The following is a 24,623-nucleotide window of genomic DNA, read 5'->3' as shown; positions in this document are numbered from 1 at the left end:
ATCCTTGCTAGTGGTGCGAGAGAGCGTGTCAGAAATGGACTCGTCAGGGCTCGTGAGAGCGATTGACTTGGAAACATTGATTCATTGCGAAGCGTCACAACAGATACCGCAATCGGAAGAGCCAGGGTGTGCATGTCGCGGCGGCGCAGTGACGTATCGGTGAAGCATTGGTCAAGGAAACTGGTGCCAGAACATCGACGGCTTCTGGCCGATAGTCATTTTAACGCGAAATTGAAACGAATCGATTTCTCGGCACTTTATGTTCGGCCAGTTAAAAGCGGTACATGATCCATCGTGAACGGCACATTTCGAATCCCACACCAAGGTAACGTAATCTTCCACTCTGGCCCAAAGCTAGATGCAGATTAACCTGGTGGTGCTTTCATTTCCGAGCATTGCCTCGAGCGGCGAGTGCTGCTTATTGATAATCATTGGCAATCCTACAAACGGCGCATAACTACCAGCAGAATGCCGCTAAGCATATGCGTTGGAGTGGTAAAAGCCGGCGACAAATGCACGCTTCTTTCGCCAAAGGACAACTTTTGACAACACATCGCACGGATGGCAAAAAATTGCGCCCGCGCGCGATCGGAGTTCGCGCCACCGCAGACGGGCAATAGCGCGCTACCCGTTGAGTGTGTAATACCTCTATGAAGGGAAATGTGCAGCAGTCCTTTTCAGTATGCCCCTAGATGTCGCTACATCGTCAGTAAAAACACCAAACGTGACAGCATGATGAATAATTGTTCGTAAAGCGATGAAAAACAATAAATGGCGGGAAAAAATAATCTACACTGAGTGAAAATGAGAAAGACGGTTGTTCATGCATATAACATTTCAGTGATGCTCCTGTTAAAACATCGTGTAACCCACGTGACAAAAACAGCATCACTGATTGGTCGATATCGCATACTTGGACGGCCCGTGCGATTCAAATTTGCTTAAACTTCTCGGCCAACTTTCGGCGATCTTTCTGTGAGATTTTCATTCTTGACGGGCATCAGATAGTTCATAAATGCATTTTAATGTGATCTACATTTTAACTGCGTGAAGGACTTGCGATCTCCCGAGCTTCTCTCCCGGCATCGCTAGTGAGGTAAGGTGAATGCCGTATGGCGTCGCCATGCTTTGAAACCAGTGAATCTAAATGTTTTATGCTGATGCTACGATAAAAAATGGTGTGCGAGATTACAAACCACTACAGTACTGAACATGCATGCGCATTCTTCGTCCTGCTCGTTCCGTATTTCTTAATATTTGAGCTGTGTGTTTTAGGCATGTGATTGCTGTGTGACTGCAAGATGACCGGTTGCTTGCATTTTCATTCTTGTTGACTCTGATGTGTGAGAAATCAATGCTTGGCAGTGCATCACCAAACATTGATAGCCATCCACAGTAAGTGGAAGACTTGTTCTTGATTTCAGTTCCATGTAACTACATTTTAAATGCCAAACAGCCCAAGAAAATGTCTATGTTTAATCCCAAGCATCACAGTGCAACATAAGGACAAGTCTAGCTCCATCTAGAAGAAATGAGCACAAAAATGTCATGAGATTCATACCAAAAGAGCAAACTCTGATCCTAGCTGAAATCATTGGCTTTGATGTTCCGTGGAATTGATTCCCAGGAAGATAATTCAGGGAACAATGCATTGTGCCATAACCACTTCTATGCACTTGCTTGAAGCCTCCATATATTTAGTTGACAGCTTGCTTTGTGCAGCTGATTCATTTTTTATTATATAATATATTTGTAGATGTGCAACATATACCTATAAATTACACATCACCTACCTAGCTATGGGTCTAGGTATCAGATTGCGAGTATCTCATGTTGCTCACAATTTTATTCTAGTTGACTCATTGATTGTTTGGATAACTCAATTGTAACTCAGACTTGACCAAAAATGTCAGGAATCAGTGCAGATTGTGTTGGTAAGAGAAGTTTATCTTAGGCTTCACTTGATTTTCATATATATATATATATATATATATATATATATATATGTGCACATATATATTCTTTAATCACAACATTGCTTGTCTGATGTAGTGCTTTAAGCTGAAGCTTTGCCCTAATTTTTGTTCCATTTTTGAAATGAGCAGCAGCTAGAAAAATGAGGAAATGGATGTTTAATTCAATTTGCCAATCTTATCCCTGTTTGGGTTTTTTATTTGATTTTAGCCTTAATACTTTATTTATTTCATTGTATTTTATTTATGTTGTTTTTTCACCTTGCCTCTTTTATCTTGTTTGGACAAGCAAACAGAACGATTTTATGGCATAAAACGATGTGGAAAAACTTATTTTGCAGCGGAATAAGCACTGCAAACTTTGCACCACAGTTCTCGGAAGAGGAAAAGCTAGAGAGTTTTGAGCTCTTTTGTGATGCCACAATGCTATAAAAGGTGTGCTGTGCAACCTGAACGTGCTCGGGTTGAGTGGTTAATTGAACCCCTTCCCCGGCGGTTTTTCTAGACCAATGTATCCACGGCTCGGGGTAGGCGGACCAAACTTTCTTAATGTTGTAGCTTTCTTAATGATTGGAAAGACCATACTTACATGCAAAATTACATAAAGGTTGCAACATCGCGGATTTAGCAGGTAAAAGTGAGAACATGGGTGTCAGAGAAGCCCATCCCTTCGGCATTGCTCAATATGATGCGAGAGCGGAGTGCTAGACAAAGTCATGCAACTTTGAGGTGTTTTTTTATAGACAGTTGACAATTGCAACTAGCAATACAAGTTATTCCATTGACCTTATGTCAGGTTTCAAGGTCAGATCAAGGTGGTAACCGAACCACCTTGTACTGGAGAGTCGCGCGATACGGCAGTTTTAAACGTTCATTTCGAATTTCTCGATGGGGGGGGACGTCAAAAGATTGCTTATTTCGAGGTCATGAAGGTCAGGGGAGGTCACGGACCTACAATGACCTCGATCAACATTTTTTCCTAGGTTTATGCCGCGGAGGTATCACTCGGCGCCGATTATACGTACAAATGTCGGCAAGGCCTGTGGTGTCCGAATATTTACTTTTTCATGGTCAAATAAGGTCACTGACATGACCATCGTAGTTTTTTAAATCTCAGGGGCACAAATTGCCCTCCCCCACCCGAGCGCGTTGGACTCAATTGTCCACTCTGGCGTGTGTTAAAGTAACGATGCTTTTCATGATGAGGTGTGCTGTGCTTCACTGTGTCACTGTGTGTTCACTGTCACTTCACTTCACTGTGCTTCAACACATGAAACTGTGACACATCAAATAAAATGTCCTGCCCTCATCACCCACACTGGTGGAGCCACTACAGTATGGCTTTCTGCTTTGCAACCAGGAAGTAAGGGAAAGTGTCCCGCCTCAGCACAGCGGGTCTCACATGAAAGGCCGAGTCGCACCGGAAACACGAATATTTGAGGACTGAACATGAAACATCAGCTGGTTATTTTTATTCCTTACAGACATTGTGGCTTATTCCTCAAGGAACGAATATAAATCATCAATGGAAGTGTGGTGAGATAAGAGCTTTTTCTGTCTGGCATCGGTAATGAAAGCAAGTAACAATACCGTTCGCTTTACAATGGATGCCGCGGACCGCATGACGCTGCGCCAGCTCGGTGGTGCTGCCGGGCTTGACGATGGCGCGCTTGCACAACAGTCTAGACAGCTAGGAGGGTGCTCGGCGTAGACGGCTAGCGGGCGATTGTCATGGAGCGAACCTCACGCAAAGAACGCCACGTTATGCTGCACCTTCTGCACCCATTAAACTGTCGTGCAATTCTGTCGTGTCGTGTGGTGCGGCCAATTTACCACTTGAATTTGTATAGCATTCACGGTTTCATTTCCATGCTCATCATTCCTGAGCATTCATCGGTTTCCGTCTCTGTCTACCTGTCCAATTGTCTAGGCTTCCTTTAGCCGTAATAATACATTCGTCACGAACAAATATAAGGTGACGAGAAGCTGGACAATGGTGGCGAAAATTACTCGGAATATTGCTATGCTACGACCGAAGGCATGGGTCTGCTAGACCTGATTGACCCCATGAGCCCATGTGCCAAAATCCAAAGTTATGCCACTAGAAATTTGGCCGTATTTGCGTACAGCAGATACGTATATCTCCCGAGTATTGCACCAGGTCGGTTATGAATATGGAGACGATGGAATTTTCAGTTATTCGGCACATTTTGTCCACACAGAGGTTTATGTTTATGCTCGGTCGGCCGATTTGCTTTCCGTCGACTGGTATGACGTATAGATCCCCCGGTGTATTGCAGGAGCTCACTTCGATCACCGTGCAGTGCGTCACCTGATCGCGATGGCCGGAAACGAAGGCGGGAACAACCGGATCGCTGACCTGATGCAAGGAAATCCGCTCACATTCGGCGGCATCGGCATAGCCAGCTGGCGCCACGAGACCGAGCCGCACGCGGAGGCTAGGCCTCCGGCGCGGCCGTTTGTCGCGGCCGGCGGCTTCGAGGTGTTCATGGATGACGAGAGCCTGGCGCCGCCCGAGCCACGGCCGCGCGCCAAGGTGTTTCGGCCCGCTGCCGCGGCAGGTGCCCCCGGCCTGGTCAACGACGAAAATCGTCGCCCACCCGAGACCAAACTGCGTACCAAGGCGCTCAGTCAGGCGACGGTCGGCAATCTGCAGGCGTATGCCGATGACGAGCACTGTCCGCCTGAAACAAAAATGCGGGCCAAAACGTTCGGTCAGACGTGCGTCGGTGACCTTCAAGTGTACGCAGATGAAAACTGTCCACCCGAGTCCAGAACGCGGGCCAAGACGCTGGACCAGGCGTCTGCGGGCGGTTTTAAAGTCCACGTGGACGAGGAGAACGCTCCGCCGGCCGAGCGCAGACCGCGGCCGAAGACATACGGCGAGGCGGCCGCGGCCGGCCTCCGGGTGCGCGCCGACGAGACCCGGCAGCGTGGCAAGGCGCTGGCGCCCTCGGCCGAGGAGGCGCGGCCACCGCGCGCCCAGCAGCGCAAGCAGAAGCTGAAGCAGCGGCCGCTGCAGGAGCTGCAGAGCACCAAACGGGCGGCGCTGCAGCCGCTGCCGCTGGCTACGGCCGCCCGGCTTCCGGCCGCCTTTGACGTGCACGAGGATCCCTTGGAGCCGGCGGCGCTGCCGCAGTCGCAGCTGCTGCTGTGTCCGGCGGCGGCGGCTGACGCGCCGATGGCCTCGCCCGAATCGCTGCACTCGTCACTGGAGAGCATCGCCATCAGCCCGCACCGCGGTCGGCTGGACCGGCTGTTCTCGTACGAGGAGTACGCTGCCGATCTGTACCGGATCATGCGGCACGTAGAGGTGAGGCGCCCCCTCCCCCACCCCCGGTCCCACCGGCATCAGCATGGCGGCGCCGAAAAACTAGTGTCGCGCATTTTCCGCTAATGTAAGCTGGGCTTGTTTTCCGTTGGTTGCCACCATTGTGAACGTTGGTTTTTCTCAACATTGGTTGTTGTCATGACCACATTAGCAACATTATCTAGGCGGACGGTTGCTGTAGGGCCGATCGTCGGAATCCCTAACAGGGCGCCGCGTGCGCGGCCGGCAGCTGGATCACCGGCCCCGCGCCGACTTCATGGCGCGCCAGCCGGACATCAGCGTCGCCATGCGCTCCATCCTCGTCGACTGGCTGGTCGAGGTCAACGACGAGTACAAGCTGAACGCCGAGACGCTCCACCTGGCCGTCAACTACATTGACCGCTTCCTCAGCGTCATGACTGTTGTGCGAGCCAAGCTGCAGCTGGTTGGCACCACGGCCCTCTTCATCGCCTCGTGAGTTTGGCTATGCGCAGCCGCCCTACATTTGGCCGGCTGCCATCAGCGGAAACTGATTCGCACGCGCTCGGGAGCTGCGCAGCCTCTCGGTCATGTTCTCCGGCCGGGATACACTCGCGTTGTTTCACGCGTCGTCTTGTTACAGCGTATTCTCATGCTTGGGTCAGTGAGTCGTGACGTTTCGCGCCGTGCGGGCGTCTAGCCGGCATCCTGTTCTGACCCCCTGCGGCCGTGCCGCCGCGCGTGCACTGCAGAAAGTTCGAGGAGATCTATCCGCCGACGGTGAGCGAGTTCGTCTACATCACCGACGACACGTACACGGCCACGCAGCTGAAGCGCATGGAACACGTCATGCTGAAGATGCTCGCCTTCGACATGTCGGCGCCCACGTCCAACTGGTTCCTCAACTATTACATCGACAGCGGCGGCGCGGGGGAGGAGACAGTGAAGCACCTGGCTCAGGTGAGTGGCCGCCGGCTCTGCACTCGGCCGCAGACGCGCCCAGCTGCGCTGCTCTCTTCGGAATCTGGTCATGAAGTTCGGCCGCTGCTTCTCCCAGTAGGGCGCTCTGTGATGTGAATGTTGATGGATGCGGAGGGAGTGCCCCCTCCCCATGACCAGGTTTTTCAGAGCACGCGGAGAGAGAGAGAGGGGAGAGAAAGAGAGAGCGAGCGAGAGAGAGAGCGAAAGAGAGAGCGAGAGAGAGAGAGAGCGCGAAGAGATAGAGAGAGGGGAGAGAAAGAGAGAGCGAGCGAGAGAGAGAGCGAGACGAGAGAGAGAGCGAGACGAGAGAGAGAGAGAGCGAGACGAGAGAGAGAGGGAGAGAGCGACGAGAGAGAGGGAGAGAGCGACGAGAGAGAGGGAGAGAGCGACGAGAGAGAGGGAGAGAGCGACGAGAGAGAGAGAGAGCGACGAGAGAGAGAGAGAGAGAGAGAGAGAGAGAGAGAGAGAGAGAGAGAGAGAGAGAGCGACGAGAGAGAGAGAGAGAGAGAGAGCGACAAGAGAGAGAGAGAGAGAGAGAGAGAGAGAGAGAGAGAGAGAGAGAGAGAGAGAGAGAGAGAGAGAGAGAGAGAGAGAGAGAGAGAGAGAGGGAGAGAGAGAGCGACGAGAGAGAGAGAGAGCGACGAGAGAGAGAGAGCGACGAGAGAGAGAGAGAGAGAGAGAGAGAGAGAGAGAGAGAGAGAGAGAGAGAGAGAGAGAGAGAGAGAGAGAGAGAGAGAGAGAGAGAGAGAGCCGGAAGCGTGACGTACTGTATTCCATCTTCCGGGGCAAACTGAAAGAGGGCGCGGGGATCGCCCGACTCAATTCTTCCACGTGTGTCTAACGGTGTCTTGCCGCGCCCGGCCAGTTTCTGCTGGAGCTGACGCTGGTGCAGTACGAGCTGTGCAATAGGCACGTGAACTCGGTGCAGGCGGCGTCGGCGCTGTGCCTGGCGCGCCTCTCCACCGGCCATGAACCGTGGACGCCGCAGCTGGAGCGGGTCTCCGGGTAGGTCGGCCACGCTGGCCCTTCTAGTCACCCTATCCTGGTCCAGTCAGCTGGGGCCGGCATCATGAGCTCTTGTTCCAGTAGAATTCACCGTTTGGACGTTAAAATTCAAAGATAACATCAAATAGCTCATGACATTGCATGCACCTTGTAGGTGTCAATACACTGTGTATATTTTGTAGCCATCTTTGTAACTTTTGCTTTGTGATCCAGCCTTCTGCTTCTTTCAATATGTTCTGCTAAGTGTCTGTGTTCGGCCGGGGCCCAGATTGGTGTGACTGGCTGGTTTAGGCTCAGCCCGAGCTTGCCACAGAGCCGGCAGTGCTGGCCGCGTCAGTGAGGACGTCCCCGAGCTGAGCGCGCTCGGCTAGCCCTCACACCGCTGCGTGACGTCCGCGCTGACTCTCGACCGCGCGCGGTGGCCCACAGGCTGAACAGGGACCAGCTGCGGCCCTGCGTAGACCACATGCTCTCCGTGTACCAGACGGCGCGCGACCTGCCCCAGCAGGCCGTCGTCGATAAGTTCGCCAAGGACAAGTTTCTGGGCGTGTCGCAGCTGGAGCCGCCGACGGCCATCTCCTGGGCCTAGCGGTCGCCGGCGAGCGCGCGACGGCCGCCACCGCCTGCCCTGATCTCACGTCTCGTTCTGTCCGCACCGTCACGGCCGGCCGCCGCGGCCTGCGCTGGCCCGGCGCCCCCAGCCCACTCTGCCGACGGCCAACTTACTCCTCGAACCGATCCGCCCCGAGCGGCCAGCCCAGACTGGTCTGGTCTGAGCCGTCCTTCCGCCTGCCTGTTTTAGGTCTGTTTTACGCACGCTCAGACTGGAATCACCGCTGCCCGCGCAGCCCGTGTGATTCGCGTCCGCCTCTTTTCGAGTGTTTTGTCTGTCTGCATGTGCGCGCATGCCACGCCCACCCGCCCTGACCGTCTGCTCAGTCGGGCCGGGTTTTTAGCTGAGGCCTTTAGTGCCGAGAACACAGCGTCGGCGGCCGCGCGCGCCACGTCCAGCGCGACCGCGGAGCGCCGGCGTGGCGATGACGGCCGAGCCCGGCCGTCCGATGTTTAGCTAGTGTGACATGCCCGAAAGCGGAACTGGAGACACAAAGTGCAAATCGTATGTTGCTTGCGTTTAGCATGGCGTGGTTAGTCTGCTGTACATAATGGACGATATGCTAATACAAATGTACGGAGAACGATGATGTTTGCCGTCTCCTGGTGCGTCCGTTCGCCTACTCGTGCTCCGGTTTGTTTTGTAGCCTTCGTTAGATGAGGGACGTGTGGTGCAAAAGGGTGGCTGGCGCACCGGTTACGCGTACATCGAGCAGAATACACACCGAAGGCTTGTTTGATCTTATTTGTAAAACAAATGAGCTAAGGCCACGGTCTCAGCGGACTGCGATGCGCTATCGGCGAAGCCCGTGTTTGCATTAGGCCCTGTATGTTCCAACCCCCAGTCTTTCCGGGTCGCCCAGGACTCGAAGGTTATCACAATACACATCACGCACAAGACGGTCCCGTGGTGGTGGCATGAAGTAAGCCACGGCGGCCGCCGCCACGTGACGCCTGCGATCTAAACAACGGAGAACGGAGCCAGCAGTCTCGCGCTAGCAAAACACTGCGAGTCCGCCACTAACACCTCGATTATCATCTGGCAGGTTTGTGCTTGATTTCTGGTGCAGTGCAATTGCTTTCGACATAATTTGACTCGGCCTGATTCCTATCCTGACCTATTCATCGCAGCCTTGAGTCATCACTGGTCCTGAGTTAACAAGATTGGCCTAAATTCTGAGTACAAAATATTCCGCTGACAAGCAATTCGAGGCATCACATGTTCCATGGCCCTCGAACACGCCTTAATATACGTTTTCTTGCAACGACACAGCCATGCCTGACAATGCCCGTTTGTGTCAGATTTTAAAGAAATCTGGTTGCGCAAACGCCTTGTAACCCGGATCGACTCATCGGCGAGTTGTTTGACAGCTTCTGCCCCAGAAAATTACGCTTCCATCCGTGCGTCGCCGTAAGTCTAGTGCTAATCCCACCCATATGTTGGTTGGGGCATAACATTGGACGGGTTAAAATCCATCAGGCTCCCGCGTCTGACCCCAGCACTTCGAAATTCAGATTACTTTGCGCGGATTTTGTCGTTGAAGATGAAATAAAAGATTATATCGGATTCAGTATGAAACATCCATTTAGATAATATGGAATCATACAAAATATATATTGCTGTCATGATGATTAATTAAGAACGTTTTCTTCATGCCAGTTCGGTTGGACACATCCCATTTAATAGCAATGCGTAAATGTGCCTTGGTTTTAGATACGTCCTTGACAAACGTTGTTTACGTTTATGGACGGTCTGTCGGCGCGTGTGAGTGGTCAGGTGCTCAGCATTTGCATCGATCGTTGTGAACATATATCCCATTTTTGGTGCACATGCAACGGAAAACAATCTGAAAGCTTTGTTTGCTTTCTAAATGGTTCAAAGAATAGGAGGGGGTCGGGTGTTATGTTATATGGCGCATTTGTACCGTTGGGTATGGACAACCGGCGACAAAGGAAGCAGTGGTAGTGGCGTTGGGTATTTTTGGGAGAGGTGCTCACTGTTTTCTCAACAAAATATGATGTGAAGATTTATATTTTTCCAGTAACGTTAGTGCGCAGTCAAACTTTGAGCTCTTGCAGTGAGGTCTCAGGATATGCCAGGTTTAACCCAATGTTGATGTGTTGTCGGTTTTCTGCTAGTGTCAAGAAACAGATTGCAGTCAGGTGTGTGGTGATTGGGAATACCATTAGCAGTTCTCCCTGCTAGTTTTTAGGTGTTAAGAATAGTTTACTGTCCAAGGATCACTGGAATTATCCATATTCATGGAACACTTTTATTTCACACCTTATAAAACATGCTCTAAATGAACCAGAGAAGCATACTGCAATTACAACACAGTTAGGTCAAAGATGATTGGCCAGCTAAATGTTATATTGATAACCATGAAATGCTAAAGCATGGTATGACCTTAGCATTTGGTATGCTGTAAAACCACTCTTAACAACAATAATGAAAGGAGCCCAAGTCCTTAAAACACAGTAAGAAAATTGCAATTTTGGGAATCCTCTAAAAATATGCATAATATCTAGCACAGATTTGCTAATGCAGTTAGGTATGGAGCAGTCAAGTCCAACATATTGTTGATCCTGAAAGCTTTGTGTGCTTACTGTTTTTCATGCCTTGTAGTGCTGCTTTCTCATGGTTTTAGGTGTCCCTGCCCCAAGCATATGGCCAGGGTCACAGGTCATCATACCCTCAGCCATGACCATCAGTGAAACCTTGCAAGAGGACTTCAGGCAGATTGTTCTGACAAAATGCACCTCTGGGTGAGTATCTCATTTAAGGCTTTTGGCAATGCTTCTCATGTAGTGTTAAGTGCTATATCTAAAAGGCCAGGTAACATGAAGTGGTCAGCAGATGCACAAGCTAAGCAGATTTAAAGGTAGTATTAAAAAATTTAAGCTTGTTCCATGTGCATAGGGAAAAATAAAGTTTATAACCAAATGTGTTGTTCATATGTTTCAGAGAAAGTGCTGGAAGAAACCCTGGCAAAGACAAGGCAGAAGTGAGCATTTTGTTCCTCAGTCCCCACTAAGTTTCATTGTCTGCTAATGGATAACCCTTTTTAGTTCTTCATTACTTAAGTCTTGGCACCAGTTCTTAACAGCTTTAGAATACCTGCACTGCATGAAATGCATACAATTCATGTACTATTTCTATGTTTAGACAGTCTCTAGGAGAGCTTATGCAGTTGGGAAAATAGGGTCCCCAGCATGGGGCTTTCTAAGCTTTTTACTGGTGGTGGTCCTGTAGCTCAAATACTCAAGGGAATGAAAAGTAACACATAGGTTGGGTGAGTAGGTGGGACAGAACACTGTAAAATTAAGTGATGTATGCACATTTTTCATAAGTGACTACCTGTGCTAGATGGTGAAATTGCATGCTGTGTTTGCTGCCTTCAGGCATCTAGTGGTTGTCCTGCTGGTTTCATGTGCTGTCAATTGGTACACATCAGTGCATCCTCAGAAGGCAGGCCACATCAGTCAGCTATCCTTGCTGCTTTGTGGCTGCTGGAGCTGTCCATACAGTACAGCGGAGCTGTACATACAGCTCTGTCTCCATGTAGCTGTCTGTCTGATGGGCCACACCCTCACACTGGTCCCGCGGGCGCCAGTGGGCGGTGGACGCGCCGGTGCTGGCCGTGGCCGGCGGCGCCTCGTCGTTCGGCGCGTTCGCGGCCGTGCGCCAGCTGGTCATCGAGCTGCACCGGCGCCAGACGCTGCAAGCGCTGTGTAGCGCAGCGCCGGCCGTGTCACCGGGCGCCGCGCCACCCGACTCGCCCGCCGACTCGGAGCCGGCCGCGCCCGAGCTCCAGCCGCTGCCAAAGGTGAGCAGGCGCAGGCGGGCGGCGGCGGCGGCGGGCCACCCGGCCAGCTCCGGTACCGGCCAATCAGCACAGGCCATGCTGTTGTGTTCAGGGGAGCTGTGATTGTGGGAATGGTGACCACTCGTTGGTCCCATTAAAGGCCTCGTTGTGACTACCAAGTGGCTCAAGTTTTCCCAACTGTGTTGTGTTTGTCGGTTTTTTGGTGGTGTTCCGCCGTCGGCATGTGCTACCACGAGGCGCGGTCAGCGTGCAGCCGGTTTATCGTCGCGTGCTGTCGTCGCGCCAGTCGCCGCCCCGCCGGCGATTGCGTCGCGCCGCCGTTTGGCGCGCCCACCGTCCCGCCGGGACGCGTCTGCCGTCCGCCGGATCCGGCCGCCGGCCATCTGACCCGCGCCCGTCCCGTCCGCCAGATGGTCGGCATCGGGCTGAGCACAGTGTTCGAGCTAGTGCGCAGCAGCGCCGACTCGCACCCGGATATCTGCCTGCGCGCCCTGCACGCTCTGCTCGGCATCCTGGAGGGCCAACAGCCAGAGGCGCTGCGGCTGGAGGAGCCGCAGCTCATGGGTGCGTGCCGGTGCCGCCGCCAGAGCGGACCGGCATACAGACCGAATGGATCAAGCAACAGGGCCTGCTATGTCTGCCTGCCCCTGGTCGGAGATGCAGTTTTGCTGTGAAACCTGTTTCGCCCGAGCTTCAAGTCGCACGAAGCCACGACACTGTGGTTTCGTGTGACTTCGACTCGAACCATCACGGCACATTTGTTACTCACCTCTGATCGACACAGGTTCTCCCATGCCTCGTGTGACTTGACTGCGGGTGCTCTGGTCGCCTGAAGTCATTTTTCCTTGGCGAGCCCGGAAAAGATGCTGGCAGTGCGGTGGCTATGCCAGTCAGTTAATCGCCTCTGAGCGTTATTGTCTGTATGAATTCGTTTATGGATGTATATATATATATATATATATATATATATATATATATATATATATATATGCAGCTGGCCCCCCTTTGTGGCCAATGGAGAACGTGACGCCATATGCAGAAACAGAGCCTTGATGTGCAAGTGTAGCGTACTGTCAACGACAAGTGTGGTGTATTGTCGAGAAGGACAAGTGTGGTGTATTGCCAATTTCCGGAGTTGAGCGATGACACTGTCTGGTGACTGGCCTCGAGCAGTGCCGGCCGATGAGGCCCCGCGCCCTGCGCTGAGTGTCACCAGACCGTCATCTGCCGGTGTGGTGACTGGTCTCGAGCAGTGCCGGCCCGTGAGGCCCCGCGCCCTGCTCGGAGCGTCACCAGACCGTCGTCCGCCGGTGTGGTGACTGGTCTCGAGCAGTGCCGGCTCGTGAGGCCGCGCGCCCTGCTCGGAGCGTCACCAGACCGTCATCTGCCGGTGTTGGGCGCCAGTCGAGTGTCCGGCGCGACAAACTGACCGGTGCATGTGGCGTGCCCCGGGCAGACGAGCTGTACGAGTGTCTGCAAGCACTCAGCTGCCGGCGCCACCAGCTGCAGCTGTCGGCTGCGGCATGCAGCTGCCTGCTGAGCCTGGTGGTGGCCCGCGGCGAGACGAGCGCCATCCTGAGGGCGGTCACCGCCGTGCTCACCAGCCAGACGCACGCCCGCAGCGTGCAGGTGGGGCGGACAGTGGCGCCGGCTGGGCCGGGCCGGGCCGGCCGCCGGGCCGGCCGCCGGGTGCCCCGGCCGCGTTAGGGAACTCCCATGCAGTACGGATGGGAGAAAGAATGGCAAGAAAAAGGAAGGGATAGAAGGCTGCCAATAACTTTTAACGCCATGGCATGTAATTGCATCGTCGTCGTTATTTGTTATATATCCAGGCGTTAGAAAACGTGGAATTTTTGTAGGGAGTACGTATTCCATCCAGCAAACTTGTATGATCACGGTAAAACGTGTCCTGCAATTTGTTGGTCCTGAGGCTATCGTTGCCATTTTGTGTGCCTGCACACATTACCTGTTGCCTCTCTGCTTAAGAAGGCTGCGGCACCATGTTCATATGACATTCCAAATGCTGGAAGGTTTGCTCGATGATATTTGATTATTTTTAGTGGCACACGTTTTCCACTCATTTTCTCAAATGCCCACAAAAGTGTCGTGATCGCCGTTATGCCCGCACTGCTTCGGGGAGGATGCGATCGACTTGCCAAGCAAACCAGGCAAGATCGACAAACCAAGCGAAGCTTGCGGCGCAGGAGTCGAAGTCGTTAACACTGCACTGGCACCAGAGCCTGTCTACATGCTGTGCTCGACGGCCGACGAGCCTTGCCTCTGTCCGCTGGCAGTCTTCGTCGGCCCTTCCGTGGCCGGCCGTGATTCGTATGTCATTGAATGACAACGCCGTCCCCTGGCACGCTTCGCGAGCCGTGTGGGGTTTTATTAGCTGTACATATCGGAATGTCGATTATTAATCGCGACCATACAGCCGGTCACATTTACAACACTCAGACAACTACACGATAAATGCATAACTTGATGGTGTGGTAAAATTATACAATGTACACACGTGCACGCACACGCACACACACACGCACACACGCATACGCTCACGCTCACGCACACGCACACGCACACGCACACGCACACGCACACACGCGCACACACACACACACACACACACACTATATATATATATATATATATATATATATATATATATATAACGGCTGTGCCTGACTGACGACCGTGCCTGAGTGACGGCTGTGCCTGACTGACGACCGTGCCTGACTGACGGCCGTCCGGCCTGTGCGCCAGCTGCCGGCGATCCTGTGCGCGCTGCAGCGCTCCGTGCTGGCCGTGCTGCTGGGCAGCGTGCACCGGCCGCACTGGCTGACGCACGGCGTGCCACGTGCCGCCGGCGCCGCCCACACCACCCTCCGACTGCCAGAGTACACGCCGCCGCCGGGTGAGTGGCACGCAGCGTCGGCCCGCGTCTGCCGGCCCAGCTGGCGTCAGCGCCTGGTAAACAGGGGGATGCTGCCTGCATTGTCATGGGATTGTGTCCGACTGCGCTCGTCGGCGTGTGCAGGGCCCTATGGTGGGGCTTGCCTTGCCCGACTGCGCTTTCTGGCACCGCGGCTGCTTGTTAAGTGCCGTCTGAGGTCGCGGGAGGGATGGGGATCTGGGGATGACTGGACGCGGCCGGTCAGCGGCAGCGGGCGTCTGTGCTGCCCCGCTCGCTGCCCCGCCCGTCGCGTCAGCCCGAGCCTGTGCGTCAGACGGCTCCGGCGGCGGCGGCGACGTCAGTCTGGCCAGCGACGGCCCGCGCCTCTACCTGCGCTGTCCGGCCGGCCTCTACAGCGTCGGCTCCGGCTACGGCGGCACCACGCGCGGCCATGTTTACGCCCGCTCGCCGGACGTCACTCGCGGCCAGCTGGTCAGCGTCCAGGTGGGTGCCGCGCCCTCGCGCTCACCCGGTGGCACTGACAGTGGCGTGCCGACCACATCCGGCCCTCTTATCCTCTATCTCGCTTCCTCCTGTATCTTCGCGACACCCCGCTTGTTCGGGGCGAGCTGCATGCGTCAGCCATGAGTGGGCCGAGAGCGCCGCGGGAAGGGGGACCCCGACCAGGTACCCAGCACGCACGCGCGGGTTAAAGCCCGGCGGGTGGCCCACCAGACGCATGCGCGTGGTCGCAGCCTGGCTCGCCGTTCTCGCTGTGCTCCGCCGTAGCGGCGGCACGAACTTGGCTGTGGCCGCTGACTGTGCCGGATGTCGCCGCCAGCGGGGCCTGTACCTGCTGGACGGGGACGGGCTGACCCGGCTGGACCCGGTGGACCTGCGGCGGCGCGAGCAGGTGACGCTGCCAGCCACCGAGCCGGGCTCACGCTGGTTCTCGGACGGCGCCTCGCTCTGCTCCATAGCGCCGCACAAGGACGTGAGTCCGTCTTCCGCGGCGGCCCCATGCACGCCGGTCTCCCCGCTCCGTATCACCACCCGAGAACGTCGGCTGCCTTCCGTTTGGTGCATTAGTTAAGGCTCATTCAACTGTGAGGTGTTTATGAAAAGAGTGCGGAGTTTTGGAGAGCGGTGTGCGCGTGTATGTGTGTGTACGTGTGTGTTTGTCGTAACACAGCTACTCGGCGGCCAGGACACGTTTATCGTGCACAGCTACCATGTGACAGCGACGTCTGTGGCGCAGAAGAGCAGTCATACCCTGCAATTGGTGCGCAAACGACTGCAGGTAACTATCTCGCTCCTTCCCCTGTCTTCGGTTCCTCCCCTGTCCGAGCCCTGCTGGCGGCCGGGGTCGGTACCTGTCTGGGTCTGGATCGGTGCTTCTCACGCTCTCTCCCCTGTCCGAGCCCCGCTGGCGGGCTGGGATCGGTACCTGTCTCGTCCTGGATCGGTGCCTGTCTCGCTCCCTCCCCTGTGCGAGCCCCGCTGGCGGGCTGGGGTCGGTACTTGTCTGGGCCTGGATCGGTGCCTGTCTCGCTCCCTCCCCTGTGCGAGCCCCGCTGGCGGGCTGGGATCGGTACCTGTCTCGTCCTGGATCGGTGCCTGTCTCGCTCCCTCCCCTGTGCGAGCCCCGCTGGCGGGCTGGGGTCGGTACCTGTCTCGTCCTGGATCGGTGCCTGTCTCGCTCCCTCCCCTGTGCGAGCCCCGCTGGCGGGCTGGGGTCGGTACCTGTCTCGTCCTGGATCGGTGCCTGTCTCGCTCCCTCCCCTGTGCGAGCCCCGCTGGCGGGCTGGGATCGGTACCTGTCTCGTCCTGGATCGGTGCCTGTCTCGCTCCCTCCCCTGTGCGAGCCCCGCTGGCGGGCTGGGATCGGTACCTGTCTCGTCCTGGATCGGTGCTGCCTGTCTCGCTCCCTCCCCTGTGCGAGCCCCGCTGGCGGGCTGGGGTCGGTACCTGTCTCGTCCTGGATCGGTGCCTGTCTCGCTCCCTCCCCTGTGCGAGCCCCGCTGGCGGGCTGGGATCGGTACCTGTCTCGTCCTGGATTGGTAGCTGTCTCGCTCCCTCCCCTGTCCGAGCCCCGCTGATGGGCTGGGGTCGGTACCTGTCCCGGCCTGGATTGGTAGCTGTCTCGCTCCCTCCCCTGTCCGAGCCCCGCTGGCGGCCGGGGTCGGGCCGCTGCTGGGTACTGAACGTGCCAGTAGTGCGAGTCTCAAGAATGGTTGTAATGCATCACTTGTCAGCGCCTGTGACACACACACTTGTCAGCGGCTCAGCCAGCTGGGATCGGGCCTACTAGCCAGTGAACATGTGGGCCCAATTGATCCCCGCCAGCCAGTCTGTGCCCAGTCCAGTGATGTGATCTCCGGCGATGTCAGCGCCGCCAGATATCAGTCATGACGTGCTCGGTGCCATGTGATGTAGTGTTGGCTCCGATCGGTACTGGACGGCTCATTGGGCGCGCCGGCTAAAAGGCAGCTGGTCAAGACATGCAGGAAATGGTGAATACTGCTACCACCACAGATTTTCTCACAGCTAAGGTGTAACGAGTACTTAGTTTAAAGGATCGCTTTCACTTCTACCTGCGTTATTCTACCGCTTCGCATGCACCCAGACCAGTTTTATGAAGGACTGTATACAAAGCGCGATGGTCACTGAATCTTGACGTGACCTAGCACAGGTGGGTGTAACAGAGGCCGCAGCGGGCCTGCGTGGGTCGTGGGCCGGCCGGCCGGCCGTGCGCGCTGTGTCTGACTGGTGGGTGACGGCCGTGGTGCGCGCGCGCGCTCCGCCAGGTATGCGGCGTGTCGACGGTGTCGCGAGACCCGTCCGAGACGTACGACCTCGACTCGGGCTGGGAGGACGAGCTGGCCTCGGTGGCCGCCGGCCGCGACTTCGTGCTGCTCCGCACCGGCCAGGGCAAGGTGGGTTGTGCGCGCCGGCCGACGGCAGCGCAGCGTCAACGCGCCGGCGACCCGCCGCACAGCGCCAGCACGGCTTGGCGGCCTATCGCGCGGCAGTCCGTCGTGCCGATGATTGCGTGCCTGTGGAACCACAGTCCCCATTCACGGCGGGGTGGAATCTGTTTCGTCAAGCAGGTGCACATTCTTAAAGAAAACGGTGTTTACAACTTATATAATGTGCATAGGTTGGAAGTTAAACGCGATATGCAAATATGGAGTTTTCGTTTTTTTCGTGGCTGGCCGAATGCCATTACCACCGTGGTGCACAAAGGTGCCGGTGTGTGTCATGGATTACATTGTGTTCGTTTGGCCGTAACGTGGCGCGGGTACACTTGTGTGTTTGAATGGCGTAGTAGGAATAATTTCACTGTTGCACAAAGTGATATATTGTAACGGGGTACAAAGTCAGCCCAGACAGGTGTAGGGTAGCTGTTAGCAAGCGTCGTCTGCCGGGCGGCCGTTGTACCGTGCCGCTGCTGTCAGGTGCTGTACTCTGGGAAGGCGTCGAGCCTGGGCCTAAAGCACGCGGCGGCCGGCGGGGGCGGCGGCGCCGAGCGCTGGCTCGAGCTGCCCATCCTGCGCTCGCCCACCATCGCCCAAGTCAGCATGGGTCACGAGGGCCAGCACGCCGTGCTGGTCGGCGAGGACGGCGCCGCCTACTTCACCGGCACACCGCGGCGTGGCGAGGACGGCGACGTCGGTGGGTGCTGGGATGGAACGCGGGGTGCTGAGGACGGGGCCGTAAGAGCAGTGCTGCCATATTCGACGACTAGAGGTATCAATATTCGTCTCGCTATTATCCCCGGATTCGCGGTTCACTGACCGTTTTTCTTACCCTTGATCACGTTAGGCAAACCAGCGTCGGGCCGGTGGTAACCAAATCAGCATCGAGGCGCCTCGGGTTTGGCAAAGCGACCGGGCAGGCCAGATGTCCGATTCTGGATCAGAGGGCAACGGATTAACTGGCTGTGGATTGTACCTGCGGGAGCCGCCGGAGAGGAATAATTGTTAGTTACATGTGCATCCTGCACACCCAACTGGATCCGTTTTGGGATGCTGCTCGGGGGTGCGGGGTACGAGGACGTGGGGTTACTGCATGAGATGGGAGAGGGGGTAGGGGGATTGAGGATGGGACGTAGGAAGGTATGAGTAGCTGCTAGTTCAAGGCTACATTTCAAGGTCCTACCATGGTGCTGATGTGTGCCCGTGCGTGCATATGCGTGTGGCCACGCAGTCCGTTCACAGCTGGTGGTGACGCTGGACTGGGCGGCAGCGCAGACCGCCGACAGTCACACTCCGGCCTCTGATGTCCCGCTGACCCCCCTCCCCCTCCCTCCCCGCGTGCAGCCAAGGCGCGCCGCCAGCCCAAGCCGCAGCGACCCAAACGCATGGTCAAGATGGAGGGCAAGGTGGTGGTGGAGGCGGCCTGCAACAACGGCTCATCGGCGCTCGTTACCGCCTCCGGCCACCTTTACATCTTTGGAAAGGACAGCATCCACAGCGAGGGTACCTCAGGTGAGGTGACGGCCGGTCACCGCCGCCACCAGCTGGCCGGCTGGTGGCCCGCCGCACAAGGCCGCGCCTCCCTCAGAGGTGTGTGAAGACTGGAGCTGTGCTGCCCGAGACAGCAGCTGTGGGCCGTGACGGTGCTGTCCGAGACAGCAGCTGTGGGCCGTGACGGTGCTGTCTGAGACAGCAGCTGTGGGCTGCGACGGTGCTGTCCGAGACAGCAGCTGTGGACCGTGACGGTGCTGTCCGAGACAGCAGCTGTGGACCGTGACGGTGCTGTCCGAGACAGCAGCTGTGGACCGTGACGGTGCTGTCCGAGACAGCAGCTGTGGACCGTGACGGTGCTGTCCGAGACAGCAGCTGTGGACCGTGACGGTGCTGTCCGAGACAGCAGCTGTGGGCCGTGACGGTGCTGTCTGAGACAGCAGCTGTGGACCGTGACGGTGCTGTCCGAAACAGCAGCTGTGGGCCGTGACGGTACTGTCTGAGACAGCAGCTGTGGACCGTGACGGTGCTGTCCGAGACAGCAGCTGTGGACCGTGACGGTGCTGTCCGAGACAGCAGCTGTGGGCCGTGACGGTACTGTCTGAGACAGCAGCTGTGGGCCGTGACGGTGCTGTCTGAGACAGCAGCTGTGGGCTGTGACGGTGCTGTCTGAGACAGCCGCTGTGGGCTGTGACGGTGCTGTCCGAGATAGCAGCTGTGGGCCGTGACGGTGCTGTCTGAGACAGCAGCTGTGGGCCGTGACGGTGCTGTCCGAAACAGCAGCTGTGGGCCGTGACGGTACTGTCCGAGACAGCAGCTGTGGGCTGCGACGGTGCTGTCCGAAACAGCAGCTGTGGGCTGTGACGGTGCTGTCCGAAACAGCAGCTGTGGGCTGTGACGGTGCTGTCCGAGATAGCAGCTGTGGGCCGTGACGGTACTGTCTGAGACAGCAGCTGTGGGCCGTGACGGTGCTGTCCGAGATAGCAGCTGTGGGCCGTGGCGGTGCTGTCTGAGACAGCAGCTGTGGGCCGTGACGGTGCTGTCTGAGACAGCAGCTGTGGGCTGCGACGGTGCTGTCCGAGATAGCAGCTGTGGGCCGTGACGGTGCTGTCCGAGACAGCAGCTGTGGGCCGTGACGGTGCTGTCTGAGACAGCAGCTGTGGGCTGTGACGGTGCTGTCCGAAACAGCAGCTGTGGGCCGTGACGGTGCTGTCTGAGACAGCAGCTGTGGGCTGTGACGGTGCTGTCCGAGACAGCAGTTCAGGCTACCTGCATGCATCGACGGCCTCCCTCGGCCAAATTTTTTTTCGCCGGCATCGCTGGCTTTTTACGAACCAAATGGCTGCTCAGCTGTGGGCGACGATGGCTAGCAGTGAGCTCAGACCGGTTCAGCCACAGCTAGCGGTGCGGCATTCGAGCTAGCGGTGCGGCAGTCGTGCTCGCGGAGGGCGGGGCGACAGCAAGTGACCCTGTGCGGATGGCGTATTGGGCACACATATGTGGCACAGGAGCTCCTGCTTTGCCGGGACGACCGACCCATGTGAACACGCCGTAACTCGCCACTTACTATGCGCCGCTCTGTACTTTTGCGTCCCACTTTGCCGAAGAGTGCATACGCCATTTGGGACGACCTGCGGGAGCCCTTAACTTGGGCAAAAGCGTGGGCAACGACTCGAATGTCATTAACACGAGCCAGCTTTTATCTTGCCTATGGGCGGTATGATTTTCCGCTGTATACACGCCCCGATGCAAAGTTGGACTCATCATGAGCGCAAAATGACCTCCGTTGTTGGCGTACCCGTAAGTCCCGGTCATCACCATGAGTGCATTTTTCGGCGGCAGACAGTGGCGCCGGACCGGACGCCCGGCCCCGACGTGCCACGGACGGGTTCTGCCAGCTGACCGTCACCCGTCACGAGCCGTCACGAGCCGTCACATCACCCGTCACGTGCCATAGGTCTGATCGGCGAGCTGCGGGACGTGCGCGTCACGCACGTGGCACTGGGCAAGGCGCATGTGGTGGTGCTGTCCAGCCGCGGCCACGTCTACACGTTCGGCATGAACAACAAAGGCCAGTGCGGCCGCGACGTGGTCACCGGCCGCGAGAGTGAGTGACGGCCTCACTGCGGGGCGCCACGGGTGTGCGGCTGGGGGCGACGGGCCGCGAGAGTGAGTGACAGCCTCACCGGGGGGGGGGGGGGGGGCCACGGGTGTGCGGCTGGGGGCGACGGGCCGCGAGAGTGAGTGACGGCCTCACTGCGGGGCGCCACGGGTGTGCGGCTGGGGACGACGGGCCGCGAGAGTGAGTGACAGCCTCACCGGGGGCGCCACGGGTGTGCGGCTGGGGGCGACGGGCCGCGAGAGTGAGTGACAGCCTCACTGCGGGGCGCCACGGGTGTGCGGCTGGGGGCGACGGGCCGCGAGAGTGAGTGACAGCCTCACTGCGGGGCGCCACGGGTGTGCGGCTGGAGACGACGGGTGTGCTGTAGGAGTAATGACTGGTGTATGTTTTTGGATTAAAGGTTTGTCGTGTAGCACTCACTTCATGTATAAGTTTTGCAGTATAAGCAATGTCGCGTATAACTGATGACGTAGCATTCCCGTCGATAGGAGTTTTTGCTGCAAGAGTAGGCAGCGGTCTCTGCCGTTACACTGATGTCGTGACACAGGGTGAGAGTGTACTGCCTGGGGCGCGCCACGTGTGTGCAGTGTGTGTCAGCGGACTGCTGAGTGGCGCGGGGTCATGTGATTGTCACCCCCGTGGCGGGCGGGGGCGGTCACCGCTCCGGCTGACCTGTCCCGGCCGTCTGGGCAGCGGCCATGCAGACGTCGGCGGCGGGCGGCGCGGTGCCGGCGCCGGCCGAGGAGGAGGCAACGGCCGGGCCCCCGCTGCTCTGCCCGGCCGGCCGCCACCTATTCGTCAAGGAGAGCTGCATGGTGTGCACTGTCTGTCAGCAGTGCACAGAGTTCGGCGCCCAGTGCGTCACGGCCGACAAGGCGGAGCGCGCGCCTGGCATGTGAGTACCGCTGGCGGGGTCGGGCTCTCCGGCCCGTCGTCACCGCCGTTAGTATCGCCGGCCGGGCCGGGGTCTGCGGCCCGTCGTCACCACCGTTAGTATCGCCGGCCGGGCCGGGATCGGCCGCCCGTCGTCACCGCTGTTAGTAGCGCGGGCCGGGGTCGGCCGCCCGTCGTCACCGCCGTTGGTAGCGCGGACCGGGCCGGGGTCGGCCGCCTCGTGAGTAGCGCGGCACCGCTCTGTCCTGCCGTGTTGTGCAGCGGTGCGGCCGGTGCCGGTGGGAATACTCCACCTTGCCGGTATGATCTGGTAGATTGCAGCATGTGGTTTGTAGGCGATCCTGCCGTTGTCGAGCTCTGTGCCTGCTACCGGTCCTGTGGTGGACTCGCACCAACGTGTTTCGTGTCCAGACCGCCGTGCTCTATCTCTAAGTAAACGCCGTGATTCGACCCGTGTGCTGGTGGCCTGACCCGGTGTGTGTCTGTGTCCCGTTGGCCGGTGAAGACGGTGAGCTGACGGTGGGCGCGGCCTTGCGGTCAGGGTGTGTGCCTGTGTCCCGTTGGCCGGTGATGACGGTGGGCTGACGGTGGGCGCGGCCGTGCGGTCAGGGTGTGTGCCTGTGTTCCGTTGGCCGGTGATGACGGTGAGCTGACGGTGGGCGCGGCCTTGCGGTCAGGGTGTGTGTCTGCGTCCCGTTGGTCGGTGATGACGGTGGGCTGACGGTGGGCGCGGCCGTGCGGTCAGGGTGTGTGCCTGTGTCCCATTGGCCGGTGATGACGGTGGGCTGACGGTGGGCGCGGCCGTGCGGTCAGGGTGTGTGCCTGTGTCCCGTTGGTCGGTGATGACGGTGAGCTGACGGTGGGCGCGGCCGTGCGGTCAGGGTGTGCGGCTGCGGGCCGGGTCAGGCCGGCTGCGCCAAGTGCGGCGTGTGCCGGCGCTGCGCTGAGCCGGGCCGCCGCAGCGTCGAGCCTCCCGCCGCCATCGACGCCGGCACGCTCATCGACATCGGCCTCGGTGACATGGTCAGCGCGCTCCGACAGAACCAGGGTCAGTGGCGGCGCCGATCGACGAGAACGTACCATTGCTGGCTGCCGGACATTATTCGGGCTGAAATCTTAAGTGCAGCACGTGTGCGTGCGTTTCGAATTGCTTCGTGCCAGACGGCGGATGTGTGTCTGGATAATGGCCGATATCGCCATATTTGATTGTAGTGCTGACAGTAAATAAATTTGGTTTATCTAAGTGTTGAGTTATGAAGTGTCCATCCTGAACGTTCCGTGTATTCATATTTCGTCACTGTTGTGTTCGTGGTAGCGGTGCCGGTTTTGCTCGTGGTAGCATATATGGTAGCCATGTTCTTACAATGCTGCTCATCGAGCAGTGGGCTTTTTCCGTCATCGACCTGGCATGCTGGTCCGCAATCGTGCTGACTCCGCCACGCTATCCTCCAGCTCGAGCGCTGTCGCCTGTGAAGGAGGACAACGTGCGAAAGCGCCGGGACCAGTCGCGGGTGAAGTTCGCCAATGGTAAGCGCGCTCGGCTGCCGTCCCGGTGCTCCGGTGGTGCAGTGAGCCCATCCTCGACATTGCCTGACACCATCGCTCGCCTCTTGCCGGGCCCGTCGGCGGCGCGTGTAGTCCTCGTGACCCGCGGCCCGGCGGCCGGCTCGCCCCCTGACCCCGCCCACCTCGTGCCGCAGCTGCTCCGACCGGCGGCGGCGGCGGCGGTGGTGGTGGTGGTGGTGACGAGGTGATGAGCAGCGACCACGAGCGTGAGGCGGCCAAGATGACGCTGTTGCCGCCGGCGCGGCTTCAGCTGCCCACCGATAGCCCGGCCGTGCAGGTGGCCTGCGGCCTGCACCACACAGGTGCGCTCGGCCAGCCAGGGACGGCAGCCGGCGGCGCCCGGCCCGCCGGTCCGCTCGCCCGCCCGCCGGTGCAGCGCACGGTGTCGAAGCGTGCCACTGTAAGGGCTTCACTCTGCTGCCTTGCTCCGTTGGCGTCGGGACTTTGCGCCTTTGAACCGCTGCGGAGAAATATAGAAATATCAGCTCAGCTGCCTGATCTACTGGTTTCGCCGAGTCCCAAAACCAATGGGAAATGCTTTCATGAGTGTGGCCTACCTCTGACGTCACCCAATTGTCGTTTTGTCCGTGCGGCACAAACATGTTCTGACTGAGAGCCTGACCTGAGAGTGATCGCTACACGCACACACACCCACACGCCCTTACCCCACTGCGATGTCTGCTCCCCTCACCAGGGGTCGTCGCACAGCCTTTACAGGGGGGGGGGGGGGGGGGGGGGGGATATGGCGCAAGGAAGATCCTTCATCACGTTTTGGCGCAGGACTGGGTCAGAATCGTCGCTCAGTTCCCACCAGGAGGGAGCGGTCCGGATGGTAATCGGCAGGCGCGGCTGTGCGAGCCAAGCCCTCTGGTCCCAACGTCACGGAAGGAAGCACCTATACTCTTGAAGGCTTCGACCCGCTCGGCCCGCCCTCGTACAGTCTTGCACACGAGCTAACCGTGCCCAGACCG

At 57.7% G+C, this 24,623-nt stretch overlaps 2 protein-coding genes and 1 long non-coding RNA gene across 3 annotated transcripts in view; all 3 read left to right on the top strand.

Annotated features, from left to right (window-relative positions):
• Positions 1-928: 928 nt before the first annotated feature.
• LOC119092646 (cyclin-A2) lies at positions 929-8,466 on the top strand. The gene is made up of 6 exons (XM_037215608.1): positions 929-1,096; positions 4,274-5,307; positions 5,555-5,778; positions 6,036-6,243; positions 7,130-7,269; positions 7,699-8,466. Exons 2-6 carry the CDS (start codon positions 4,315-4,317, stop codon positions 7,856-7,858), a joined length of 1,725 nt encoding a protein of 574 aa, XP_037071503.1. The 5' UTR covers positions 929-1,096; positions 4,274-4,314; the 3' UTR covers positions 7,859-8,466.
• A 1,155-nt stretch (positions 8,467-9,621) lies between these two features.
• LOC119091371 (uncharacterized) lies at positions 9,622-11,545 on the top strand. Its single transcript, XR_005093412.1, has 4 exons — positions 9,622-9,646; positions 10,530-10,647; positions 10,847-10,886; positions 11,496-11,545. It is a non-coding gene; the product is annotated as an uncharacterized LOC119091371 (long non-coding RNA).
• Positions 11,546-11,674: 129 nt separating this feature from the next.
• Positions 11,675-24,623, top strand: part of hiw (MYC binding protein highwire) — a 64,103-nt gene continuing 51,154 nt past the window's right edge. The window contains exons 1-15 of the mRNA XM_037215517.1: positions 11,675-11,708; positions 12,119-12,272; positions 13,165-13,337; positions 14,472-14,558; positions 15,010-15,105; positions 15,443-15,595; positions 15,809-15,901; positions 17,409-17,537; positions 18,060-18,276; positions 18,924-19,091; positions 21,028-21,177; positions 22,348-22,364; positions 23,020-23,134; positions 23,539-23,613; positions 23,787-23,954. Coding sequence (XP_037071412.1) covers positions 12,119-12,272; positions 13,165-13,337; positions 14,472-14,558; positions 15,010-15,105; positions 15,443-15,595; positions 15,809-15,901; positions 17,409-17,537; positions 18,060-18,276; positions 18,924-19,091; positions 21,028-21,177; positions 22,348-22,364; positions 23,020-23,134; positions 23,539-23,613; positions 23,787-23,954 — 1,795 coding nt within the window. The 5' untranslated portion in view covers positions 11,675-11,708. The remainder of the gene's footprint in view (positions 11,709-12,118; positions 12,273-13,164; positions 13,338-14,471; positions 14,559-15,009; positions 15,106-15,442; positions 15,596-15,808; positions 15,902-17,408; positions 17,538-18,059; positions 18,277-18,923; positions 19,092-21,027; positions 21,178-22,347; positions 22,365-23,019; positions 23,135-23,538; positions 23,614-23,786; positions 23,955-24,623) is intronic.

This window comes from Pollicipes pollicipes, unplaced genomic scaffold (assembly GCF_011947565.3).
Source record: "Pollicipes pollicipes isolate AB1234 unplaced genomic scaffold, Ppol_2.1 Scaffold_3447;HRSCAF=4054_pilon_pilon_pilon, whole genome shotgun sequence".
NCBI classification, from domain to species: Eukaryota; Metazoa; Arthropoda; class Thecostraca; order Pollicipedomorpha; family Pollicipedidae; genus Pollicipes; species Pollicipes pollicipes.
This window is presented reverse-complemented; position numbering and strand designations above follow the sequence as displayed.